This window comes from Pyxicephalus adspersus, chromosome 2 (assembly GCF_032062135.1).
Source record: "Pyxicephalus adspersus chromosome 2, UCB_Pads_2.0, whole genome shotgun sequence".
Classification (NCBI taxonomy): Eukaryota; Metazoa; Chordata; class Amphibia; order Anura; family Pyxicephalidae; genus Pyxicephalus; species Pyxicephalus adspersus.
In genome coordinates, this window is record NC_092859.1 from 144,332,125 (window position 1) to 144,354,536 (window position 22,412).

Below are 22,412 nucleotides of genomic sequence, written 5' to 3' on the forward strand. Positions count from 1 at the left end.
TTGATGTGACTTCACCCATCCAATCATGTGCAAGCAAAGCTATTAGTTGTACATGATATGTTTTGCGGAGCGATTATGCATTCTGTTAAGTGAACAACACAAACTCCTTTAGTCACTCAACCCCATTGATTTCATATCTGCGGCACATTCATATTTGAAGTGAAAAGCATAGCTGTTTTTTATTTCAGAGAAGAGTACTTTTGACATGTTTTAAATGTAAATATTTTACTGTGATTTGCATCTTGCAAGCCGTTACTTTGTTCATGTTAGTGCCTGCAGATTCACTACAATTTTTAATGAATATTATATCAAGCAAAATGGTATTTAGAACACACATATATGAAGCATGGTTATTCCTGGTTCACTCTTATTTTAGCTGGCCATAAACTAATATGTTGATGATTCAAGTGACAGGGCATTATTAAACTACAATGTACACATGGGCGATCACCAGCTGCTCCTGGGCAGCTTACAGGCTTTTGTCCCTTAACCGCCTTCAAAGACCCTGTACAAAAATAGATGAGTATTTGAGTGGCTTTGGGTGGTTAAGTAGTTGTTAGGCAGCATATTTGGTTACCTTTTTTGAGTTTAGATATACTTTCCATCAATATCTGGGTCATCTACTTCCCTATAAACAAACATTTGGCAGTGTGGAGCCTGCCTTACCAAACTTAACCAGGGTTCCTCCAGAGATTGCCAGGGGTTCCTTGAGCAATGACAAATTAACTCCACTTTATGGAGACATCAGTGTCTAAGAGCACCCTAATGTTTGTCCTGTAGAGTTTCCACACAACTAGAGTTCAGTGCTTTACTCCATGGTTTTACCTGTTGGTCACCATTTACTGAAACTGTACAAAACAGAGTACTTTTGGCATCACTTAAAGCGGAACTAAAGTCAACATAAAAAAAATCCTTTGGATCCATCAATCCAGAGGTTTCTTCAATTTGTTCGCGTATCCCTCTTTGGACAGTTGCAGAGGAAGCATCAGGCACCGCCATCATCTTCAGTCTTCTAGTTGTTTTTCTTCATTCGTCACCCTATCACACACTGCACAGGCGCAGCATTGGGCGATGTAGATAGAGAAAAGATTGCCAATCTCACTGCATGCATTTTTCTCCCATCAAAGAAAGGGCCCCTTCTGCTCCTTCCGGTCTCCTAGATCAGACATGCGCAGAAGGAGCAGCCAATAGCCTTCTGGGATGCATGACGTATATCCTACCATTCTGTCTTGATCGCCGCGGCAATCACGACAGAAAGTGGGGGTGTTGCACCTTTTTTTTTTAATAGTGTTTTACTCTTTACAATTTTTAATTTGTTCAAAAGGGGTGTCTACCCTTTTATGTAAAGTAAACATTTTGAGTTTAGGTCCGCTTTAGGAGCAGTGTTTTTCAACCAGGGTTCCTCCAGAGGTTGCTAGAGCTTCATTGAGCAATGAGTAATTTGTGACTCTTGGTTTAGGTAACACCAGTGATCTTTTTGGCTATCTATAAGTGGGCCATTTTTTCTACTGGCTAGAAATGTAAGCGGCATTCTTCCCACTGATTACTAAGCCAATGTACTGTGAGCTGTGGATGTACTAATATTGGAAGTGTTCCCTGAAGCACCTAAAAGTTATTTTAAGGGTTCCCCCATAATAAAAAGATTGAGCCATTGAGCACATTAATGTCATAAATTAAGTTGTTGTGTTAGTGTAGGTTGTCACGCCTACCCAGGAAGTTTACTTTGTTTTATTTCAATTTCTTCTCATGCTTTCTCAGATTAGCTAGTGTACCCCAGGCCACAAATTACTTTATTCGTTTAGCAGCTTAACAAGACAAGAGTTAATATATGACTATGTCCAGACCCGGGAAATGGGTTTTTGTGATGAATAGCTCAATTAATGTGGCTCTTGTTCTGCTTCCAAATATTGTCCAGACTCATGCTTCTGTACTGTACGGAAACAGGTACTGCCAAAAAAAATGATGGACGAAGTGGACAGAGCTGGCACGTACTGCCGCTAATTTATTTGATGGAATAATACTCCACACACTCGGCAACATCTTACCAATGTTATTACTAGGGTTAGCAATGTAATCACACCTCACCAAGAGGTAGTCCTTTACTGATGTGTGTGATATAGATCTTATTGGCTGTTGTAAAATACTAATTGCAGCATTGTGTTGCTTTGAGCCTTTTATTTGCCCTGGAACTGCTGTCTTTCCCTGCAATGGCTGATAATCCAGAAGCATAATAGGACCATGATGTCATCTGCTGTAGCTTAGACCTGCGTTCATTTCTTCCAGTTCCTGGAAGCTCTGCCACGTTTCTCCATTGACCTTTTACTTTCACGCTTGCTGTTGTTTTTAATTTGCCAAACCTTCAAAATGTCAAATAGAGCTGGCTGTGTAAACACTTTTTGTTCTTTTCAATCCACTTGCTGTGTTTGCTTTTGTTTCGGAGTTTGACCTGTTACCAAAAATCTAGCTTGAAGTATATGCAAGCTCACGGAGTTACTTCTGTAAATGTTATGACATGGATGGACACTGCAAAGCAGGAAAAATTAAGCAATCAATTCAAAATAGGAGTCGTTGGACATTTTTAATGTAGACCTAGGGTTGTATGTAAAAAGTGGCGAATAAAGTACTGGTATTTTAGCAGAAATACGGAGATTAATGTCATTGTCACATTCTTAAATGTTGCAATTGGCTAACAAGAATCATGAATGAACCATGGTGATCAGCCTTGATCACAATTTTGTTAAAGGCTTTTGGAGATCATGTTCACTTATTCCGTTGGTAATTATGTCATTCAAACACCATGATCACCATTTTTGCCACTATCACTACTTTTAGGAAGGCCCCCTAATGGAAGCGAATGGGTTGTCTACACTACTTTAAGATTTGGAGGTGATACTTCACTTATGTGAATTAGGCTTTGTTTGATCACCATGATGTTTTTGTAAACTACATACATCATGGTGATCAAACAGAAACGCTATCATTATCATATTATTTTCATACAAAAAATTATCACTAAAATTACATAGTACATATATATTATGCAATGTATGCATTGAAATATTGGTTGATCAAAACGTGTTTTTTTTCCCCGTCAGCACTGTGTCCACTTGACAGAAAATGGAGCATTACATACATTTATTTCTGTGTTGCAGTGAATTACTATAAAGTTAGAATGTTAAAACAAAGTGATCCCTATTTAATGTACAGCGCTGCGTAATATGTTGGCGCTATATAAATCCTGTTTAAAAATAATAATAATCCCTTGGGGGGAGGAAGGCGGAGGAAATGCTGCATCATGCCAGCATCAGACTGATGATATAATTTTCCCAGACTGCACCTCTCAGCCTATGTACAGCCATTTGATTGCAGCTGTTGTGTTTTTTCAATACTGCAAAGTTATGCTATGTTAAGACCGTGAAGACAATGGGTTTCTGAGTGAGTGGCTTTCACTGGCTAGCGCCTTGCAACTTGTTAAATAGCCCCAACCACTGTGCTGGTAATCAAGAGCTCACTACTACTCCCAATTTTTCAACATACCTATTGATCTTTCCAGAAATGCAGTTACCGTACTTGTTACTGTAAGCTGGACAAAAGAGAAAAATGTGAACTTCTGTTCCCTTCAAGATACACAAGATATATTTATAGTCCAGCCTGGATGGGAACCATAGGTACCTCTATAAATACAGTGATGTGCAAATGTGGCCACCCAGAGACAGAAGGTGTGTTGTTTGCAGGATTATTAGGTAAAAATACAGGAAAAGAAAAACAAATGGACTGGTAATATGTATAATTCGGAATTTATGAATTATACTGAATATATGGCAGAAGCAACTTGAGTAGGGAAGCCCAGATGCCCAAATCCCCCTCTGGCTGCCCAGCCACTTCTGAACGCCCTCAATGTTCCCTCCCATCAGCCCCCAATAATGACACAAAACCCATTGCTGGATTAAATGGTTGAAAACAGATGCTGTATTAACTTACAATAAATGCAAATATATATATGCATAACTCTCAACAGCCACAATATCTTTTCATGTAACATACATTTTTTTTATAGCTACATATCCCAAAAGCTTCCAACATAACAGTCGCTCCCTTTAAGTACCCAAATGAACCCCCAGTATCTCTCAACCATCTTAACATATGGCTCTAGGTCCTCAAGGGGGGCCATTCTTTTACCAGTTCCAAATAGGTCTGCCAATCCCAAATTCTTATGTCCCCAACCCCACCACACCAACCCTGGGATGTTACCCATCACAAAGCAGCCCCTTCACCAGCATCCATACTGTAGTTCATTTTCTGTAACCACTCCACCTTCCGGAGACACCACACCTAAGGTGGTTCCCCACCGCCCAAGCAGATACCATCCTCGAAGACCTGCCAACCATCCAAGCTTTTAAATTACAACCAAAACCCCCCAATCAACCAAGTCTAAAGGTCGGGTGGTTTGTAGGTTACTTTCCCCTCACTGCTTCCTCTCTAACTGACCCACTTCCTCTTTGACCTTCTATTTTTTTTAAATAGCCACTCCTGCTCCGACTTCACCAAACCAACTATCCCCCATTAACAACTTGGGCCTTGGGCCTTCTTATATCCAGCTCTCCACCTATGGTCCCAGCCCTCTGCTCCAGGTTTCTTATGAAAACAGAAATCATGCGGTGTGTAATGGTAATTGGGGTGCGAGCAAAAGAAAAAGTAGAATTAGAAGGAAAAGGAAAGAACATAAATGTGCACAATATTTACGTGTTTAGTAGGCCTGCAGAAAATGAGATGTTTCCAGGTTTTTTGGCTTTTCTTAATATTTCTAATTTCTGTTCCTTTTCCTCCTCTTCCTCCTGTTTTGTAAATGGGCTGTGGAAACACACACTCCAGATGACCCCATGCTGGCTAGATATATGGATGTTGATTTACACTTTGCTTTCCTAGGATTCTTAGGAAAATGTTGTTTAAAAAAAAAAAGGAAGCTGCTGTTTCCTTCTTGTGTATGTAACAGCAGGGATTTAAGGTGCTGAGTTGAATAGAAGGATTTTATTAACTCCAATCCACAAGTATCACCTACATATGTTGATGATCTACCTCCACGGGGTGACTTATACACTCACTACTGTAATGTGCAGAACAAACTGTTGTGACGTTTCGGTTGTACATTGTTTTATGTTGAGTTTGTAGGTTTAAGTGTGAACCTGCTGGAGGAATGTGTGGGCCTAGATCGCTTGAACTTTTAAAGCTTATTGTCAATTAGTAAAGTTGAGCAAAAATTAGCATTTTGATATGATTTTTTTTCTACAAAACTGTTGTCTATGCAACAGCAACAACAAAAAAAAAATAATGAAAATATGCTCAATTTTACAAAATAATTTCCACACGCTTGTTAGTGACATTTTCACCTAAATTGCTGTGGGGTGGATGAAGGGGTGTTTGGGCAACTTTGACAGCTTTATTGATTTTTCAGAAAGAAAAGGTAAATTAAAGTTTGGCCATTTGTAAAAGGATTTGCAGTGAAAGGGCCTGATTTATTAAAGCTTCACTGATGAAAGTGTATCCTCTCCAGCTCGAAGTGTCAGGTCATTCACCACCCCTCATTTCTTCCCCATGTCATCTTTTCCTGGTTCTTCTTTAGGTTGTTTGGCTAGGCTGGAATGATAGACGTCCCATCTTTTTTACATTCTTAATTTACTTTGGTGTTAAGCCTACATTTTTTTTTATTAATTATTGATAAAAATTTACTTAATTTTGGAAAACTAAAATGAACTGCATTAATTTAATTCATAAGAAACGGAATACATTTTAATTTTTCCCCTTAGGACCTAGATTTCATAGGTCCCAGCAATGGTTTCACAACTGTACCAAGTCTGGTGGGCAAAACTTGTGCAAGTACTGCAAAAACATATTTTTTTTTTGTTGTTGTTGTTTTTGCAAAACAAGTTTGACAAACTCTTTGATCTCTTTACTGCAGCCTATACAATTTTTTTTCCATTCACTTTTCTAAATTCTTTGTAATTCCTTAGAAAAATACTGGTCTTGCCAGGTTTTATTTTACTTCCCTGCCTGCTTGCCTGTGTCTGCCCTTTGCAAACAGCTCATTTATCCCCCCAAGACTTTGTAGCTGAGTTAGATATTAACCATAGTCATTGGGCCACATCCATCATTTTTCCAGGTCAGGGTATGTGTCAAGCTGTATTATGCTTTTCTACAATTAGCTTGCCTAATTTTTCTTTGTAGACTTAGACCTGAAAGGTAAACATTACAAATATACCATCTGAAGAGTTTTTATTAAGGCCCTCAGTCAAGTTAGAAACATTACTGAAACCAATCTACTGCTTTACTCTGATAAATAGTTTTAGTTTTGTCTTTTTGTACAGTAAAATTTTATGATAATGGAATGAATTTGACTTTGGTTCTATGCTTGTACAAAGTCCCTGTACTTTTTATTGCTTACATGTCAGGGCAGGAAAGTCACTACTGCTTGGATTCCTTGGGGGTGTAATTCCAAGAATCTAAGTACAGTACAAGCATGCAACATTGGCAGCATTTTAAGGGAAAATGGCTTTGCCCTTTTTAAATTGTAGGCTTGTTTTGTTTGATTTAAAACATTTTACTTTTGCTTCTGTGCTTTGAGTACTTAATTATTTGAAGGGAAAATTGTGTGTAGCTGAAAATGGCTGGATTTATGGCGGCTCCAAAATTTGTAACTCTTAGGTTTGAAAAACCACAACGAGTCTGCTTTGTGTACAGAGCGATCTGTGAGTTTATTTTATGTTTGAGCTGCACTTAGAGCTTTTGCTGTTTGCTATACAGATGCTTTACCACAATCATTAAGGGAAATTTATATGGGAAAGATGATGCCCGCACTTTCTGTGCTTTCCTTCTGACAATACTAGTTGAAGGGTATTCATGATGACTCAATATTCATTACTTTAATTCATGGATCTGGAGGAAACATTCAGATAGTCTCTGACCTTTATTACTTTACATAACTGTTGTTCAAACTTTATAACATAGAGAAACCCTTGAAAGGTCTTCAGGGAAACCCTACTATAGTTACTATATCCACAACTCCATTCTCTAGTGTGATGGTCAGTGGGTAGAATGGCCCTTACATTACTGGCCATTGGGAACCATATCACCCCTTAGTTGGAACCTTGGTTGGGATACCCTGATCTACATCCTTGTTTGGGTTATTCTTTGGGTCTATCAATGGGTGAGCAGATATGTCCCCAAGGATGACAGGTAATCTTGCATAAGTTCCAAGGGACAGTGATGCTCACTTGTGATGCCAACAGTATTGCATGCTGTTATTTGTGCTTCTTCACCCTTCCCCATGGGAAAGAGATGAATCAACCCCACCTTTTGGTTGGGGGGAAAATCCAAGGGTTGCAAAAAGATAATTGAAATCGGGAACATTGCTTCATTTAATTGTGTCTTCAATGCCCATAGGTTAAAAAAAAAAAAAAAAAGAGTTTTCCATTGTATGTTTAAAGCTTTTGACTTCCATTTAGACTGGTCTATTTGGTTTGTGAGTTTTGCCTTCAGCAGTAATTATTTAGCCATTCCCCATTTGGCTTTCAGTAGCAAAAGCTATCTCATTGGGTTCTGATAGTAGTTCTGTTAAACCCAACCCCGAATCGTTTATTCTCTTACCTTATGCAGCTTTCATTAAAATACTACCTGGGTTTTCTGTCCTAAAGGTCCTTGTTCAGACATTTCCTTTTAGTGGAGGACAATTATCTTCAAACATTGTTCCTGCAATCTGACATCTTGTTCTCGCTGTGTTGGGTGTCATATGGTCACACATGATTGACACTCCATTCAAGCATATCTGCAGGCCACAACTGTGCTGCTAAAATCAACATGTGGCTTTTGTCAACCATGCCGTGATCCGCCACGTGCAACTGCATGCAAGTCACATGAATGGGAGAGGTTTTGACTGTGGTTGAGCCCACAGCAAAATGTCATGGCTCACCCCAGGTCTGAAGTGGCCCCCATCTTTATTCACTTATCAACCTAATTTAGTAAGACCAATCAAGTATAGCTCTTCTCTAAGAAAAGATTAATTATATTGTCTAGAATATCACTTTGTGCTGATAAAAAAAAAAAATCAAGTTGCTAGAAGATGGTGTAATACATATCGGCAGTCCTGGGTGGTGATCAGAAGAGAGGAATAGAGAAATATTTCCATGAAACAACACAAAAACTTCTGTGTAACTTTTCTGATGTACAGTAATGCTAACAGCATTTGTATATTCAGTTTTGCAATCTGATTGACTTGGCATCTGGGTAAACCACAGAACAGCTGAGGCAATGAATGGTGAAGGTTTTGCATTCTTTTTTCTTGTTTTAATTGAGTAGTTTCATGCTAAACATAGAAAAGCATTGTAATTATATATTGTGATTCACTTTTTTTGTAAAAACTGGATGAAAATTTTGCGGTGCATTTAATCTGATATTTCTTAGATCATACAGTATAGAGGGCACTGGTTTTGTGGATGCATTGTGATCAGAGCCACTCTACTTGTTCTCATTTTTTGCTTTTCTAGTAGCAGACTCAGAGGACTGGTAGATTAATATTCTGTAGATTTTAGAGAGATTGAGGAATTGTGCCAGTCTCACATAAAAGGGGTTCCTTTATATTAGAAATTGCCATCAGATTTTTGTTGGGGACCACAGTGTTTTATCCACACTATAGCGCTCTGTACAAACATCTGATGGACGTCGTAGGATTCTTACTGGAAATGCTCTTTTATGATTGTTTCCAGTAACAGATGAACAAAGGAGCACTGTACACGCAATGTTGTTCTGTTCAATGGAGAGGAGAAGGGGAGGATGTTAAGCCGCACCCCGCTGTGCTCTCCTCCATTGGAATGCACAGCAGTCGTTTCCAATTGGAATTGATAGCAGGTTCATGAACAAGCTGTACATATGTCAGATTTTTCCCGAGACAAGTATGGCCGTTCATCCCAGGTGAGAAGTATTTGAGGTGTGTACATAAGTTATGGCTGAAATATGAGCAGTTCAGGCTGTACTATTATAATGAACTTCATGATTTGTTGGAGAGGCTGATTACATCAAGCTGTACCTCCTCTATCAACACCAGCCCTTATTCATTTTATAGGGTATCGTAAGGAAAATATGATTTATTTTTGGTATATACATTTTTTCCTTCTGTCGCCATGCTGTGCACGTCCTGATGATTTTTTGTATGAACTTCCTTTGGATATGTGAATGCTACAACAATGGATGACTGTGCTGTTGAAGCAGAATTTACCTGTGCGCTGTGCTTTGGCACCACAGCTCATAACCAGACTCTGGAGAGCACGGGCAATGCTAGGTATACGCTTTGCGATTTTCTTTTTCTTCTCTGTATTATTATCAAGCAATAGTACAACCTTCCAGCCATTTACCATGTGCAGCATGGTTGCTTCAGTGGTTAGCACTCTCGCCTTTGCAACACTAGGACATAAGTTGGTATCCCAGCAAGGACTTATCTGCAAGGAGTTTGTATGTTCTACCTGTCTGTGGGTTTCCTCCGGGTACTCAGGTTTCCCCTCACTTCCCAAAACACATGCTGTTAGGTTAATCATTTATGACTATGGTGGGACATTAGCTTGTTAGCCTCTTTGAGGGAGAGCTAGTGACATGACTATGGCTTTGTAAAGCGCTTCGTAATATGTCGGCTCTATATAAATGGTGGATATTATTTGGAATTTACCATGTACAGACTGAGCAGTGTTCACTGACATGGGTTGGCAGCACACATTAGGAATATTCAGTAAATCCCTGGCAAACCAAACCCTGGTAAAATTGCACATCACTAGTAATGACTAGTTTTTTAAATCTATTTAGTCTTGGACTGGGTGTGAAAGGTGCTCTTGGGTTGGGTTCATATCTTCATGTTATGATTACTTAATGTTAACATCCATTGTGCCATTTATTTATTTCCACCATGGTAGGGCTTTTTAAATAAGCTGCCAATGCTCATTTTGCAGCTTAAGCCACACCTGACCCCTTTTTTTGGGAATGTAATGCCCAGTAATAAATGATATATTGAAACTGAGAATAAAACTTCAGTTGTCACCGTACATTGAGCAGAGTTCTGCATCTTTATCCATCTTCTTTATAGTAAGTTTGGCTCTTCTGAAAGGAGGAACATGCTTCTGTCAGTCTGGTCTCTATCAAAGGAACTATTAATGAAGGAAATTGGGGAGTTGGCTTGCTGGCTGCCTGCTATTTTGAATACGCGTCTCAGACAAAGTAATTCAATTACATGAAGTACTGGGCAGCCAGCTTTTCCAGCAGACACATAATTGTCTAATCACTTTAGCAGAGCTGCTCTAAATCTTTAATTGGCACTTTGCATCAATCATGAACAGATCAGAATTGTTCAGCAAGTCTTAAGATTGACTTGTATTTCTTTTTTTTTTTTTTTGATGAAACCCGATGTTCCTGACGGACAGGCCTGGGATGGTGGAAAGGCACATACAAGTCTTTGCCTATGGTATCCGAATGTCAAGGGGTGCTAAATGCTACATTTATTTGGACTTGCCTTATCGGTTTTCTTTTTATGTAACATAAAGGGCTTTGTGTTTGTTCAACAGAGGTTGCACTGTGTGAATGAACAAATAACAGTGAAAATGGCCTTTGCGGACATAACACTAAAAGTACTTGGCTTGTATATTGTAGACAAAAAACAAATTAATACATCAGATTTGTGTGATTTGAATTTCAACAATTAAATGGCTACCTGGATGTGCTTTCAAAATTTTTTTAACTCTTCACTAAGGCTCTCTCTACACTTGTATGCAGAACTAAATCCAATACTCACCTGTCCCTGATCCCCTGCAGGGCGCATTATTTCCTACTTTCTTGTCTACCTGTAAAGGATCATCTTGATTGGCCGGGAGGACGCAACTCCTGCACAGGCAGGGGAGTTCATTCAGCCGGAATTGCTGGGTATCAAAGTTTTGCAGAATTTTTATTTTGTAGTCTCAATTCTGTTCTTTAACATAATTTCCATAGTTTTCCCCTCAAGTACTAGGAATGGCACTCGGTTCGAATCTCAACCATGACACTATGTGTTTGCATGGGTTTCCTCCGGGTGCACTTGTTTCTGCCCACATTCCAAAAACATGCAGTTAGGTTAATTGGCTTCCCCCCAAAATTGATCTTAGACTGTGTTAGTGACATATGACTACGGTAGGGACATCACATTTTGAGCCCCTTTGAGGGACAGCTAGTGACATAACTATGGACTTTGTAAAGCGCTGTGTAATATGTTGGCGCTATATAAATACTGTGTAATAATATTAATGCATTTGAAACCAATATTTGGCCTTCTGCAGTAAATTACCACTTCAATTCTATGATCAGACAGGCCATGGACTGGCTTGCACTCATTTTCTGACCCTACAAGTGTATTTATTTTCAAACAAGTTGTGTACTCGGCCTTTTCATTTGTCTGCTGACACTTTGCTATGAAGATAACAAATAGAAGGATAGGTCAGAGGCTATAGGTCATTTTGTAGGGTGACATGGATAATGGAAAGTACAGACCAGGTTTCAGTTAATAATAGCTGAGGATTTTTCCTCTGAACATTTCAACATCAGCATTTGCCTACTTATACAAAAAGAGAATTTAAAATGTAAAAACCCAAAGTAAAATATAACAAGTTACTAAAAGTTGCCTTTGCTGCCTTAGGCCTGAGATGTTCTGTCTGTATTTGTTTGAGAACTATTAGTGGACAGGAAATGGTGAGTTCAACCTAAAGGAAACCTACAAAACCAGTGCACGGGGTAGAGCCTTAACATAAAAATGGTTTGGCTCATTTCCATGACAAATGCCAAGCCATCTATTCTGAACAGCTGTTTGAGGCTTGATGGATATCATCAGTGCAATGCAGGGAGAGCTTCACTTTTCTATGGAGTATGGATTAGGGATGGATGAGGAAATATGTCTAGGGATCCATATTATTCAGTTGCATCTTTGCTAAAACCTAGCTCTTCTGGGGCACATGGCTGTGCCCATGAACTTTAAATTGGAAGAAAACCCTTACTTTTTATTGTTTCTGAGACAATCACATACCTTGTGTTTTAGTAAGCCTCTGCCGTACTTTGTTTTTACCTATGCATACATACAACAACTTCATTTCAGTTGATTTTCTATTTGATCAACTCGGTGGGGACTTATAATAAGTGTATCATACTATACACCTGGCATTCAAATCCATAGCCGATCCGTAGTTTTGATTAAAATGCAACTGGGTTTTCATTGGATCCTTTGGTTCAGGGGTCATGTGGTTTACAGAAACTTCAATGCACCTTTGTAGTACCAAGAGCTACAAGTCTTTAGGTTCTCTGCATCAAAAACCGAGACTCAAGTCTCGTAAAAATGGTTGTGCCGAACTGACATTTGCCAGCCTATTTTAATTTGTCCCCTTTTCTCTTGTCTGAAAGATGATCATAGATTAATTTGTCCCCTTTTCTCTAGTCTGAAAGATGATCATAGATGAGGCCAAATGTCATATATGTGTTTGTGGCCACATATTTCTGGGATCCAGCCTATTTTTATCATCTTGAGCTGTCTTTTTACCTAACAAATAGTGTTCTCCCCAGCCCCTTTTATCCAGGTGTGCTACCCATACCATCAACCACCATCTGGCTGTTTTTGGGTAGTTACTGAAAAGTTTTGTCACAACTGCCTACAGCTTTTTCCCATCCCAAAAAAAATCCTGGGGTGAATGCTGAAATACACAGTTTGGTTTTATAATAATGACTGGGGTATATGTATACCATAAACTAAGATGGCTACTTAGATTTACGCGGTGGCATCAGTAGGAAATGAAAACAGGTTGTGGACAAAACTACCTTTTTCTTTGCTAACGGCAATGTGCCATATTACCCGACCACTTTTGACATGACCTCATTGCTTAACGCAATAGTTTGACCAGTTTCGTATTGTGGTCAGCTGTCCTGTATTTTCCTAAACTACTCTGAGCCAAGAAATGTTTCCATGCTGAACAAAATATTGATATTGCAGCATCCCTCGATTTCTGGATCTAACTCTTAAAATTAAACTGTTGATTTGCATTTTTGTAATTATTATTTTGAAGTATGACGCAACAGATGAGCTTATTCTGACATCTCACTCCTTATGTACTCTCTATCTGCTCTTGTTTATTTTGCACATGCAGAAACTGCCCTCTACAATGCACAAGTTGACATAAATGAAACACTGCTGCTGTGTTTTGTATTCTACAAGTTAATACAGAAAAGATGTTGGATACAACGCTAATAAAATATTGTATCAATAGGCATTAAAATCACAGTGTATAGAAATATAGCAATGTGAACCTTAGCTATTGGACTGCTTCCTAATATGTGAATCCACTACACTGCCCAAAACACACTTGGGTCTGGTAGAAATATTTTCTCCTGATATTCATACACTTTGATTGAATTTGAAAATGTGTGAATCCTGGGTGTTGTTTATATTAGCCAAATTTGATCACCTTTTTTCTTCATTAGTAATCAATGGCTTTATAGTACAGTGTGTTCCATTACGAAAGAATAAATATGAAATGTTTTATTCTCAAAACTGGTCAACACTTCTTTTACCCAATGACAATCATGTTTAGATTTTGCAGCTTCAGCCCAATTCTGCCTTGCAAAATGTTCCAAAGAATTTCATAACTAAGATCCCAATTATGCAACTAAATTTAGCTGTGATTATATAATATGGTAAATGTACCTATTGCTCAGAGCTTTATAATTACAGTCTTTTTATTCTTTTCTCAGTTGCAGGTCATGAAACTTAATCCAAAGCAAGCTCCCATATACGTAAGTTGATTTCTTATTTAGTTTTTTTCATACAATGCCATGTTCTATTGAGTGAATAGTTTTGGGGTGATCCTACAATGTAGGCATCATTGAGCTAAATATCTTTATCAGTTTATGAGCAGCCTGGGAAGAATATGTTGATTGTTTGAGAAAGTTATCATTGTAGTAAAGTTCATGCAGTAATGTTACAGACTAGACTGTCTTGTTCAGTACTACTCTGCACATCGGAGATGAAAATAATTTAGTAATTTGAACATTTAGATCCTAATAAAGATTAGATGTGAACTGCAAAACATTTTTAACATAGCTTATGACTAATATAATTTGGGGAGTTCACAAAAGGAAAGTTTTCAAATACCTAAAAATTTGCAATCTGCTGCAATTTAGTAACATATGCAACAGTCAAGTATGATGGGAAATAAATTCTTGCACTAAGTAGTAAATTGTGGAGTGTCCTAAAGATGTATTTTAGTTATTAAGTTAAATAGTATTCTTAATATAGTTATCTTAAATAGAAACTTAACCCACCGATACTCACCTGTTCCCATTCCGACATCGGTGCTGTCATTTTTCCTTTTTGTATCCTGATCTTTGGCCATCTTGATTGGCCAAGCTGGGACGGTGGAACTTCTGCGCAGGGACACGAAAGTGCCTTTATTTCTGGGCGGTGATCAGGCAGGTAAGAACAGTTATTGCAGAATGGACATCACCTGTCCCCTTTATGCAATAAACACTTGCCTGCAAAGTGGGACCTGAGTATCACTTCAAACATTTTCCTTGCTCAAAAACTGTAGATTAAAACAGGAAAGAGGTAGAAAGCTGTGTAAGGTTGACCCTGCTAACTTTTATTTGAAGGCTAAATTTCAACATTCCTAGCACTGGTGGTTATTGTGGATATACAATTTGCTTGGCTGAAGGGAAAGGATTTGGCAAGCACTGGTCAATATCTTGAGTGCTTGTAGATGAAGCAAGAAAGGCAGCCGGAATGTTCACTTTAAAGTTATATAGTTGATTGCCAAAGTATGTAGACTAATATCATACTATGGAATTGGGGTTCAGGCAATAACCCAATATGTTTTAATAATACTGCATTTCAATCTATCAAGCAATGTTTATTGAATCAAGACCGTACACTGGAATTTTTGTTTTGCAGAACATTTCTGAGGGTTTATAGTGCTCCAGTCAAATTTTCATAGGTTATGTTATTTTCATTTGTGCCAAAATCATAACTTAGATTTTTATGCCTCACAAGCAGATTGGATTGAAGATATTAAGCCAGAACAAAATATTTGTGTGACAGAGCTATAATAGAAGTGAACTTTGAATGGGGACATTGGGATGTCTGTTTACATACAGACATTATCTGTCCACAAATAGACGTTGCAGATGTGCTTTATTACCGTTCTCCACCCCACAGCTTGGAAATCTCTCTTCCTTGGAGAAATCCAATAGACGGTTGATTGCAGTCCCAATTGTGACTCCCTTGAAAGAATAGAAACCATCTAGTAATACTTTAAGATGGCAGATGGTGCTGACTTGCACTGAAATGTTCCAAAAGTAGCAACTTCTTCTTTAGACTTAGTTACTAGTTAACATGGAACTAAAAGTAAAAATGAAGAAATTGTGAGTAAGCAGATTCTTTATTGCAGAAGGGACATGCTGTGCATAAACTCCCATTCGCATGCACAGGAGTATCTTCTATTTGAGATGGCCAGAAATTCTTGGAGGAGGACTGGGTAAAGATGTTGTTTTTTAGTTAGGTAATGGCAAACAGGTAGGTAAGATTGTTTTATTGCTAAAAAGACATAGCTGGACCCATCTACAACAAAGAACCTGCCAGCTCACAATTTTTTAAATCTACCTGGGTTTGGTTCCACTTTATGTAGATGGCTAATAACTACTCTAAAAACAAGGACCGAACAGACTGGTTCTAATTATTTATTGTGCTCTTCATTGGGCTAAGTTTTGATTCTTTAGTCAAGTTGTAATTAGAGTTTATACTGATGATGAAACTGTACATCAAGCCATTTTTTTTTTTTTTTGTAAAGTTTTGGCGCACAATATTATTATTATTACACAGTATTTATATATCGCCAACATATTACCAAGCACTTTACAAAGTCCACAGTCGTATAACTAGCTGTCCCTCAAAGGTGCTCACAATCTAATGTCCTTACCATAGTCTTATGTCATTATTACAGTCTAAGGTCAATTTTGGGAGAGAAAGCCAATTAACCTAACTGCACGTTTTTAGATTGTGGGAGGAAACGGGAGTACCCAGAGGAAACCCACACAATCATGGGGAGAACATACAAAATCCTTGCAGGTAGTGTCTGGGACCTGGGACCCAGTGCTGCTGCAAAGGCCAGCGTGCTAACCTCTGAGCCACCATGACTAGGGCACAGCAGAGGAACCCATGAGCTGCCCCAACCCAACCTCAACCCAACATTCCCCATAAAACGAGACCACACATCTGTTGGGTTAAATTGGCCATAGCAGCTCATTTATTAACCATTATTGTATATTAACAACCTTTTTCATATATATAAACATATGTAACACATCCAAAACAACGACCCAGTCCTACTTTTCTTTTTAGGTCCATGCAACCATTCTTCCCATCGAAAACCTTTTTAAACTGACTCCGCTTACTAACCAGGCCCCCAGCCGCTAACACGCCGCCTCAGGGACGATTTTAGCGGATAACCCCTTTTAACCTCTAGCCCCCACAACAACCGAGTGTCGTGCAGGACCACCATTAATGAAACAGAGCCCACCCCGCTAGGCCCTACCCCCTTCTTCCCGAACCTTAACCCCTACATGGACCTAGGACAAACCGCCACTCCAGCAGCAAACATAAAACCTTATGTTTGCAAGCGCCTCCACACCTTCAGAGCCCGACTCACCCCTTCCTGCAATCCTAGTAGCCATAAATCCGTGCCCACCGCGTTCAAATGGACGCCATCCCCCCTTAAGAAAAGGCCGGGCTCCGACTCCAGTTCCCAATGGCGCACCACCAACCCCCCATTCCGTACCAGAAACCTCCCCACCTCCTTGTTCACCTTGACCCGCGCCTTGTTCAATTTTTCCACGGACCTGGCATTACGCCACGTCTGCCTCGCCACAATCTCGGACCACAGCAGCACCATACGCGGAAAGGCCTCCCGCAGCCGCAAACAGTCGAACTTAATATCCCGAATCAGGTCCCTCATGGAACGAGAGCCCAAGTCATTCCCTCCCGCATGAATGAGCAACACATCAGGTGGCCTGTCTAAACCCGCATACCTACACACCTCCGGAACTACCCTCCGCCATTGCATTCCTGGGATACCGATCCAACAAACCTTCGCTAACTCACGGCTTAGACCCAGCTGCCGTCCATTCTGCCGCACGTCAGCCCTCCTAGCACCCCAGTAAACAAAAGATTGACCCAGGATCCAGATCAGGCACGGCCCCACTCCTGCAAAGAAAGAAAAGAGAGACTTCCAGCCCCAGAAGCAACCATACAAAACGTCAAACCTACCAACCCCCACCCCCTGTAAACAACCACCCCCACGGCCACAGCCACCCCTAGCTGCGTCATAACATCCCCGGCCGAACATACAGCCGAAAACGGTGGGATTCCCAACGCCCAATCCGCTTAATCACTTCTGGGCCCAACCCCCACCGAGCGGCTTCCGTGGCCGCCCCAATCCGGAATGAATGCGAGGAATACTCACCCGCACATCGACCTGCAGCAATCACACATTTTTTGAGCACAGCCCCAAATTGAAACCGTGATAGAAAGGAGCCATCCTTGTGAATAAAAAAGGGGCCCATCCTTCCAGGTCGAACCTTCAAATATTCCCCCACCAAGCGAACAGGACATAACTCCGCCCCTTCTATGGCCCCCAATTCCAACCTCACCCCTTTACCCTCCTGATCCGTCTTTGACCGACGAACACAAACGATCACCCTCCGTTCCTCAAGCTTGACATCATCAAGTAAAAGCCCGCCCATGCGATCCTTGCATGGACACACGACCTCCCCCACCCGCAAAGCTGCAAAAAACATTAGCACAAAGACCGTCCTAAACAATATCACCTCAAAAGAATTCACACAAACTGCCGCCACAGCCTGGTATAACTCACCCAACATTTCCATGGATACTGGCCTCCTGGAATCCTTGCGGCTGCGACCCTTCCTGTAACCCCGCATGGCCTGCCGAACCAGAAAACTTCTAGTCCCGTCCGCCCACCCCATCAACTTAAACAAGAACGCTAACGCTGCTAACTTCTTTCCCATTGTACTACCCGCAACTCCATTCTGAAAATTACTTACCAAGAACACCAAAACAGAGGTAGTGCCCCCTTTTGGTTCCAAGCCGGCCCCCTCATTTTGAAAGAATAGGAACCACTCCCTCCATGTTGCCACATAAGCCCTCCAGGTACCTTCACAAACCGAGCGTTGTATCAAACCGGCCAGGACCCCAAGGCCACCATCCACAAACTGTCCGGACACGGGGTTCCCAACTCCTCCGCTTCCGGTGCCAGCTCCCGAAAACGAGACCACTGAAATCGAGAAAGGGAGTCAGCAATTACATTCTCCCGCCCCGGAACATGAATGGCCTTCACATAAACATTCCTCTGCAAGCATAACAACACCAAATACTGCAACAGGCAAATCACAGGCGGAGAAGACGCGGTATTATTATTGATAACCTCCACCACCCCCATGTTATCGCAATGGAAACGCACTTTCCGATTCTCCAACCAACCTCCCCACAAGTCCAATGACACCACAATGGGGAACAATTCCAGTAACACCAAATTACTACACCATCCCCTATCCCTCCATTCCTGAGGCCATGGTCCCGCACTCCACCTACCCGCAAAGTATGCCCCATACCCGTGGGCACCAGAAGCATCCGTCACCAAATTCAAGACCCCATTATCAACCATCGGCCTCATCCACAAAGACCTCCCATTATAATAGACCAAAAAATACTGCCAGACCGCCAGGTCCCTACGCAAAATCCGAGTCAGTCGCACAAAATGCCTCGGGCCCCGGACTCCTGCTGTGGCCGCCGCCAGACGGCGGCAAAAAACCCTTCCCATTGGCATAATGCGACAAGCAAAGTTTAATTTTCCCAACAATGACTGTAAATTCCGCAATCTTATCTTCCTCATGCTGCAGGATCTGGCAACCTGTCTTTTTAGATCCTCCAATTTATCCTCTGGAATCCTACATTCCATTTTTTCCGAATCAATAACAATGCCCAAAAAACAAATCACAGAAACCGGACCCACTGTTTTCTCAGGAGCCAAAGGAACTCCAAATAAAGTGGTAACATGCTCCAGAGTTCCCAGCAAATTTGCACAATCAACTGACCCCTTAGGGCCCACACACAAAAAATCGTCCAAATAATGGATGATGGACTGAATCCCTGTCATCTCCCGCACAACCCATTCAATAAAAGTGCTAAACAGTTCAAACAAAGAACAAGACAAAGAACAACCCATCGGCAAGCATTTATCAACAAAAAACTCCCCTTGCCACTCACAACCCAACAAGTGAAAACTATCCGGGTGCACCGGCAACAAACGAAACGCCGACGCTATATCCGCTTTTGCCATCAAACAACCCTTTCCAGCCTTCCTCACTAGGGAGATAGCAACATCAAAAGAAGTGTACACCACCCTACAAAGATACGGATCAATCCCATCATTAACCGACCCTCCCTTAGGAAATGATAAATGATGTATCAATCGGAATTGGCGAGGCTCCCGCTTTGGAACTACCCCCAATGGAGACACCACCAAGTTCTCAAAAGGGGGGTCCAAAAATGGTCCAGCCATTCTCCCCAAGCTCACCTCCTTTTCCAGCTTTAACGCAACCACCCCCGGATTCTCCAAGGCTGACTTTAAATTCCTGGACCCCTCCGGCCTATCAACTAACACACAAGGAATCCTAAAACCCACCGAGAAACCCTCCTCCAGCCGCCCTGCTGCATCCCTTTCCGGATACCTACCTAGAAAAAACAGCATGTTTTCCAGCCTCACCGGCGTCGTCCCTTTTTCCTGCAGACTCAACGGGACGCCCTTTTCCCTTAGACATGCATCGGGCCCCTGCATGAGCCCCGCCACAAAAGGAACACTCGTGCTTGAAGCGACAAGTGGTCCCAAAGCGACAGGAACTTTCATTGAACAACCAACAGAGCCCTCTACGCTTACCTGCCAAGGGTCCCACGGCTCCCGAGCCCCCGGCAGCTCCTGGAAACGACGGCGTCCCCAATCTGGCCGACGTCATAAGCCGCATCCATAGGCTGATATCCCGATGATCCCAGCGCATCCCCGGCCGCATGGCTTTTCGTTGGCGGAATTGTTCATCGTATCGAAGCCAAGCAACCCCGCCATACACACGATGAGCCTCGCTAATAGCATCCAGGTAACAGAATAGCGCTGAACAATGTTCTGGTGTACGTTCTCCCACAATACTGGCCAGAATTGCAAAAGCCTGCAACCAATTCTGGAAAGTACGTGGGATCAACCGCCACGCTCCTTTATCCTCCCCCGGCCTCCTGCTGTCCCCCAACTTTAAGTCCCTGGCTCCAAAACGCTCAACCGGCAGCAATGAAAATATCTCCACATATTCCCCTTTCCAAATCTTATCACGCACCTCCTGTGCAAGGTGTGTTCCTAAGGGGCCTTCAAAGCAAACATAGACCTCCCCCTTCGCCCCATCCGTAACTCCCAAAGACCCCGACTCACCTCCATCCTCCTTCCGCTTGTCCACTTCCGACATTCCCTTAGGGCCGGACCCCCCTGGCACGCCAGACTGCAGTGTGGACAACCCACTCCCCCCCATTGAGGACCTGTCTTCCCCCACTGAGGCGCACCCCTCCTGCTGGCCACCACCAGGCGCTCTCACCGCTTGCCCAGGCACCCCAGCATCACCCCTCAGACCCCCAAACCGGGAAACCAGGTCCCGCAAACTTTGTAACAATTCACCAGCCATAGCAGTCCCCTTCAACCCCACACTCCCCCCTTCCCCCCCCACACACTTAACCCCTGCAGTCCTGACTTCCCTCCTTGCCCTGTCATGCGGCCCTGCGCTTAACCAGCTCCAGGCCAACTTTCTGCCTGCAGAGTTAAAGCCCCTATCAGGTGACTTTTTTGCTCTCTGCACTGGGCTAGGGTGATATATCTTTGGATTTGGGTTTCTCATGTCTTTGTCTTGGTTACAATGGTCACCAGGACAAATAAAGGGTGGTATATCTAGTATTGTTATAGTGTTGTAAAAAATATTCACATATAGATTTACCTGTATTATAATATTGTATATGCTCTGTATCCACTATACCAAATATATATCCAATATACTAGATATTTTTGTAATTTATTCATTTTACATGATTCTGTGTGTAAAGGATTCATATTTACTATAGGAGGTGCATTAAAATTCCTAAAAAGGGTTTATTTAATTAGTATATAATAATTATAATATATATAATATTAATAAACAGGTTTTATAAAGTACCAACACATTACGCAGCGCTGTACATTAAATTGGAGTTGGTCATGACAGATACAGACAGGGACACAGGAAGAGGAGAGGACCCTGGCCCGAAGAGCTTAAAATTTAGGAGAAAATTTAGGAGTCAAGTTTACCTTTTCCCTACTTTATCCACAACTCCAAAAATGTTGATGTAATATATGTTTTTGTTATGAATGGCATAATTAAATATTCAGACTGCTCAGTGATGACGTTGCTTTTACTTCCTTTGCTGTGTCGGTAGTTTTTAGACACACAAATAATTGGCTTGAAAAGTAGGACACTGAGGACTTCAAACCACATACCAGGAACTGTCAGCAAGAGACTTTCTTATCAGTTTCTCATTTCTATTTTCAAAATAGAGTGTATGGAGGCAGGGACTTTACAAACATGAACAAAGGCTTTAAACTTATTTTTTTGGGCCTATTTGCCTAATAAATAGGGGCTTTTATATGCCTCTTGACTTTTTTTTTTTAAATACTAGATAGATTTGATAGTTTAGTTATTTTTACCTTGAGCAGCCTTTGACCTGGGTTACCCTTTTATCTAAGATTTACATTCCCGGGTCTAACTGTCGCAGCCTTTGGCTGGCATACCGGAGCAGTGCACAGGTGCTGACACAAGTGAAGTATCGTATGACGACGGTTGTGAGCCGTCCAAGTCATTCACATACATGACGGCCCTGCTAGCTTGCCACGGCATGTATTTTAAAGATAAGACATTTCGCCAAAAAAAAAAAGGCATCAAGCACATTAAATATTGTACTTATCCATATTATTATTTTAATGTTTATGAATATACTTAGTGTATGTATATGTAATATTAACTGTTAAAAGGAAAAATTGGAGAATTATGGCTACTTGCCAGCTACTGTACAAATTAAGTTTTTAAGTGGAACTGCATACTTTCTTTTGATAGCAAAAAGGAAAAGATAAGCTTAATCTTTAGAGCTGAGCCCTGACTTCTCAAATGCTTTATGACTGGTGTATTATTTGCTATTGTGCCGTCTGAAGTAAGGTTTTCTTTAAGGTCAGATGGGGATATCT

General features: G+C 41.1%; 1 protein-coding gene across 5 annotated transcripts in view; it reads left to right on the forward strand.

The window, feature by feature from the left end:
* The window catches only part of AKAP13 (A-kinase anchoring protein 13), a 171,135-nt gene that overhangs the window by 24,195 nt on the left and 124,528 nt on the right, over positions 1-22,412 (forward strand). For all 5 annotated transcript variants that reach the window (XM_072402694.1, XM_072402696.1, XM_072402697.1 and 2 more), the window contains exon 3: positions 13,792-13,833. In XM_072402694.1, the coding sequence (XP_072258795.1) occupies positions 13,801-13,833 (33 nt within the window). In that variant the 5' untranslated portion in view covers positions 13,792-13,800. The remainder of the gene's footprint in view (positions 1-13,791; positions 13,834-22,412) is intronic.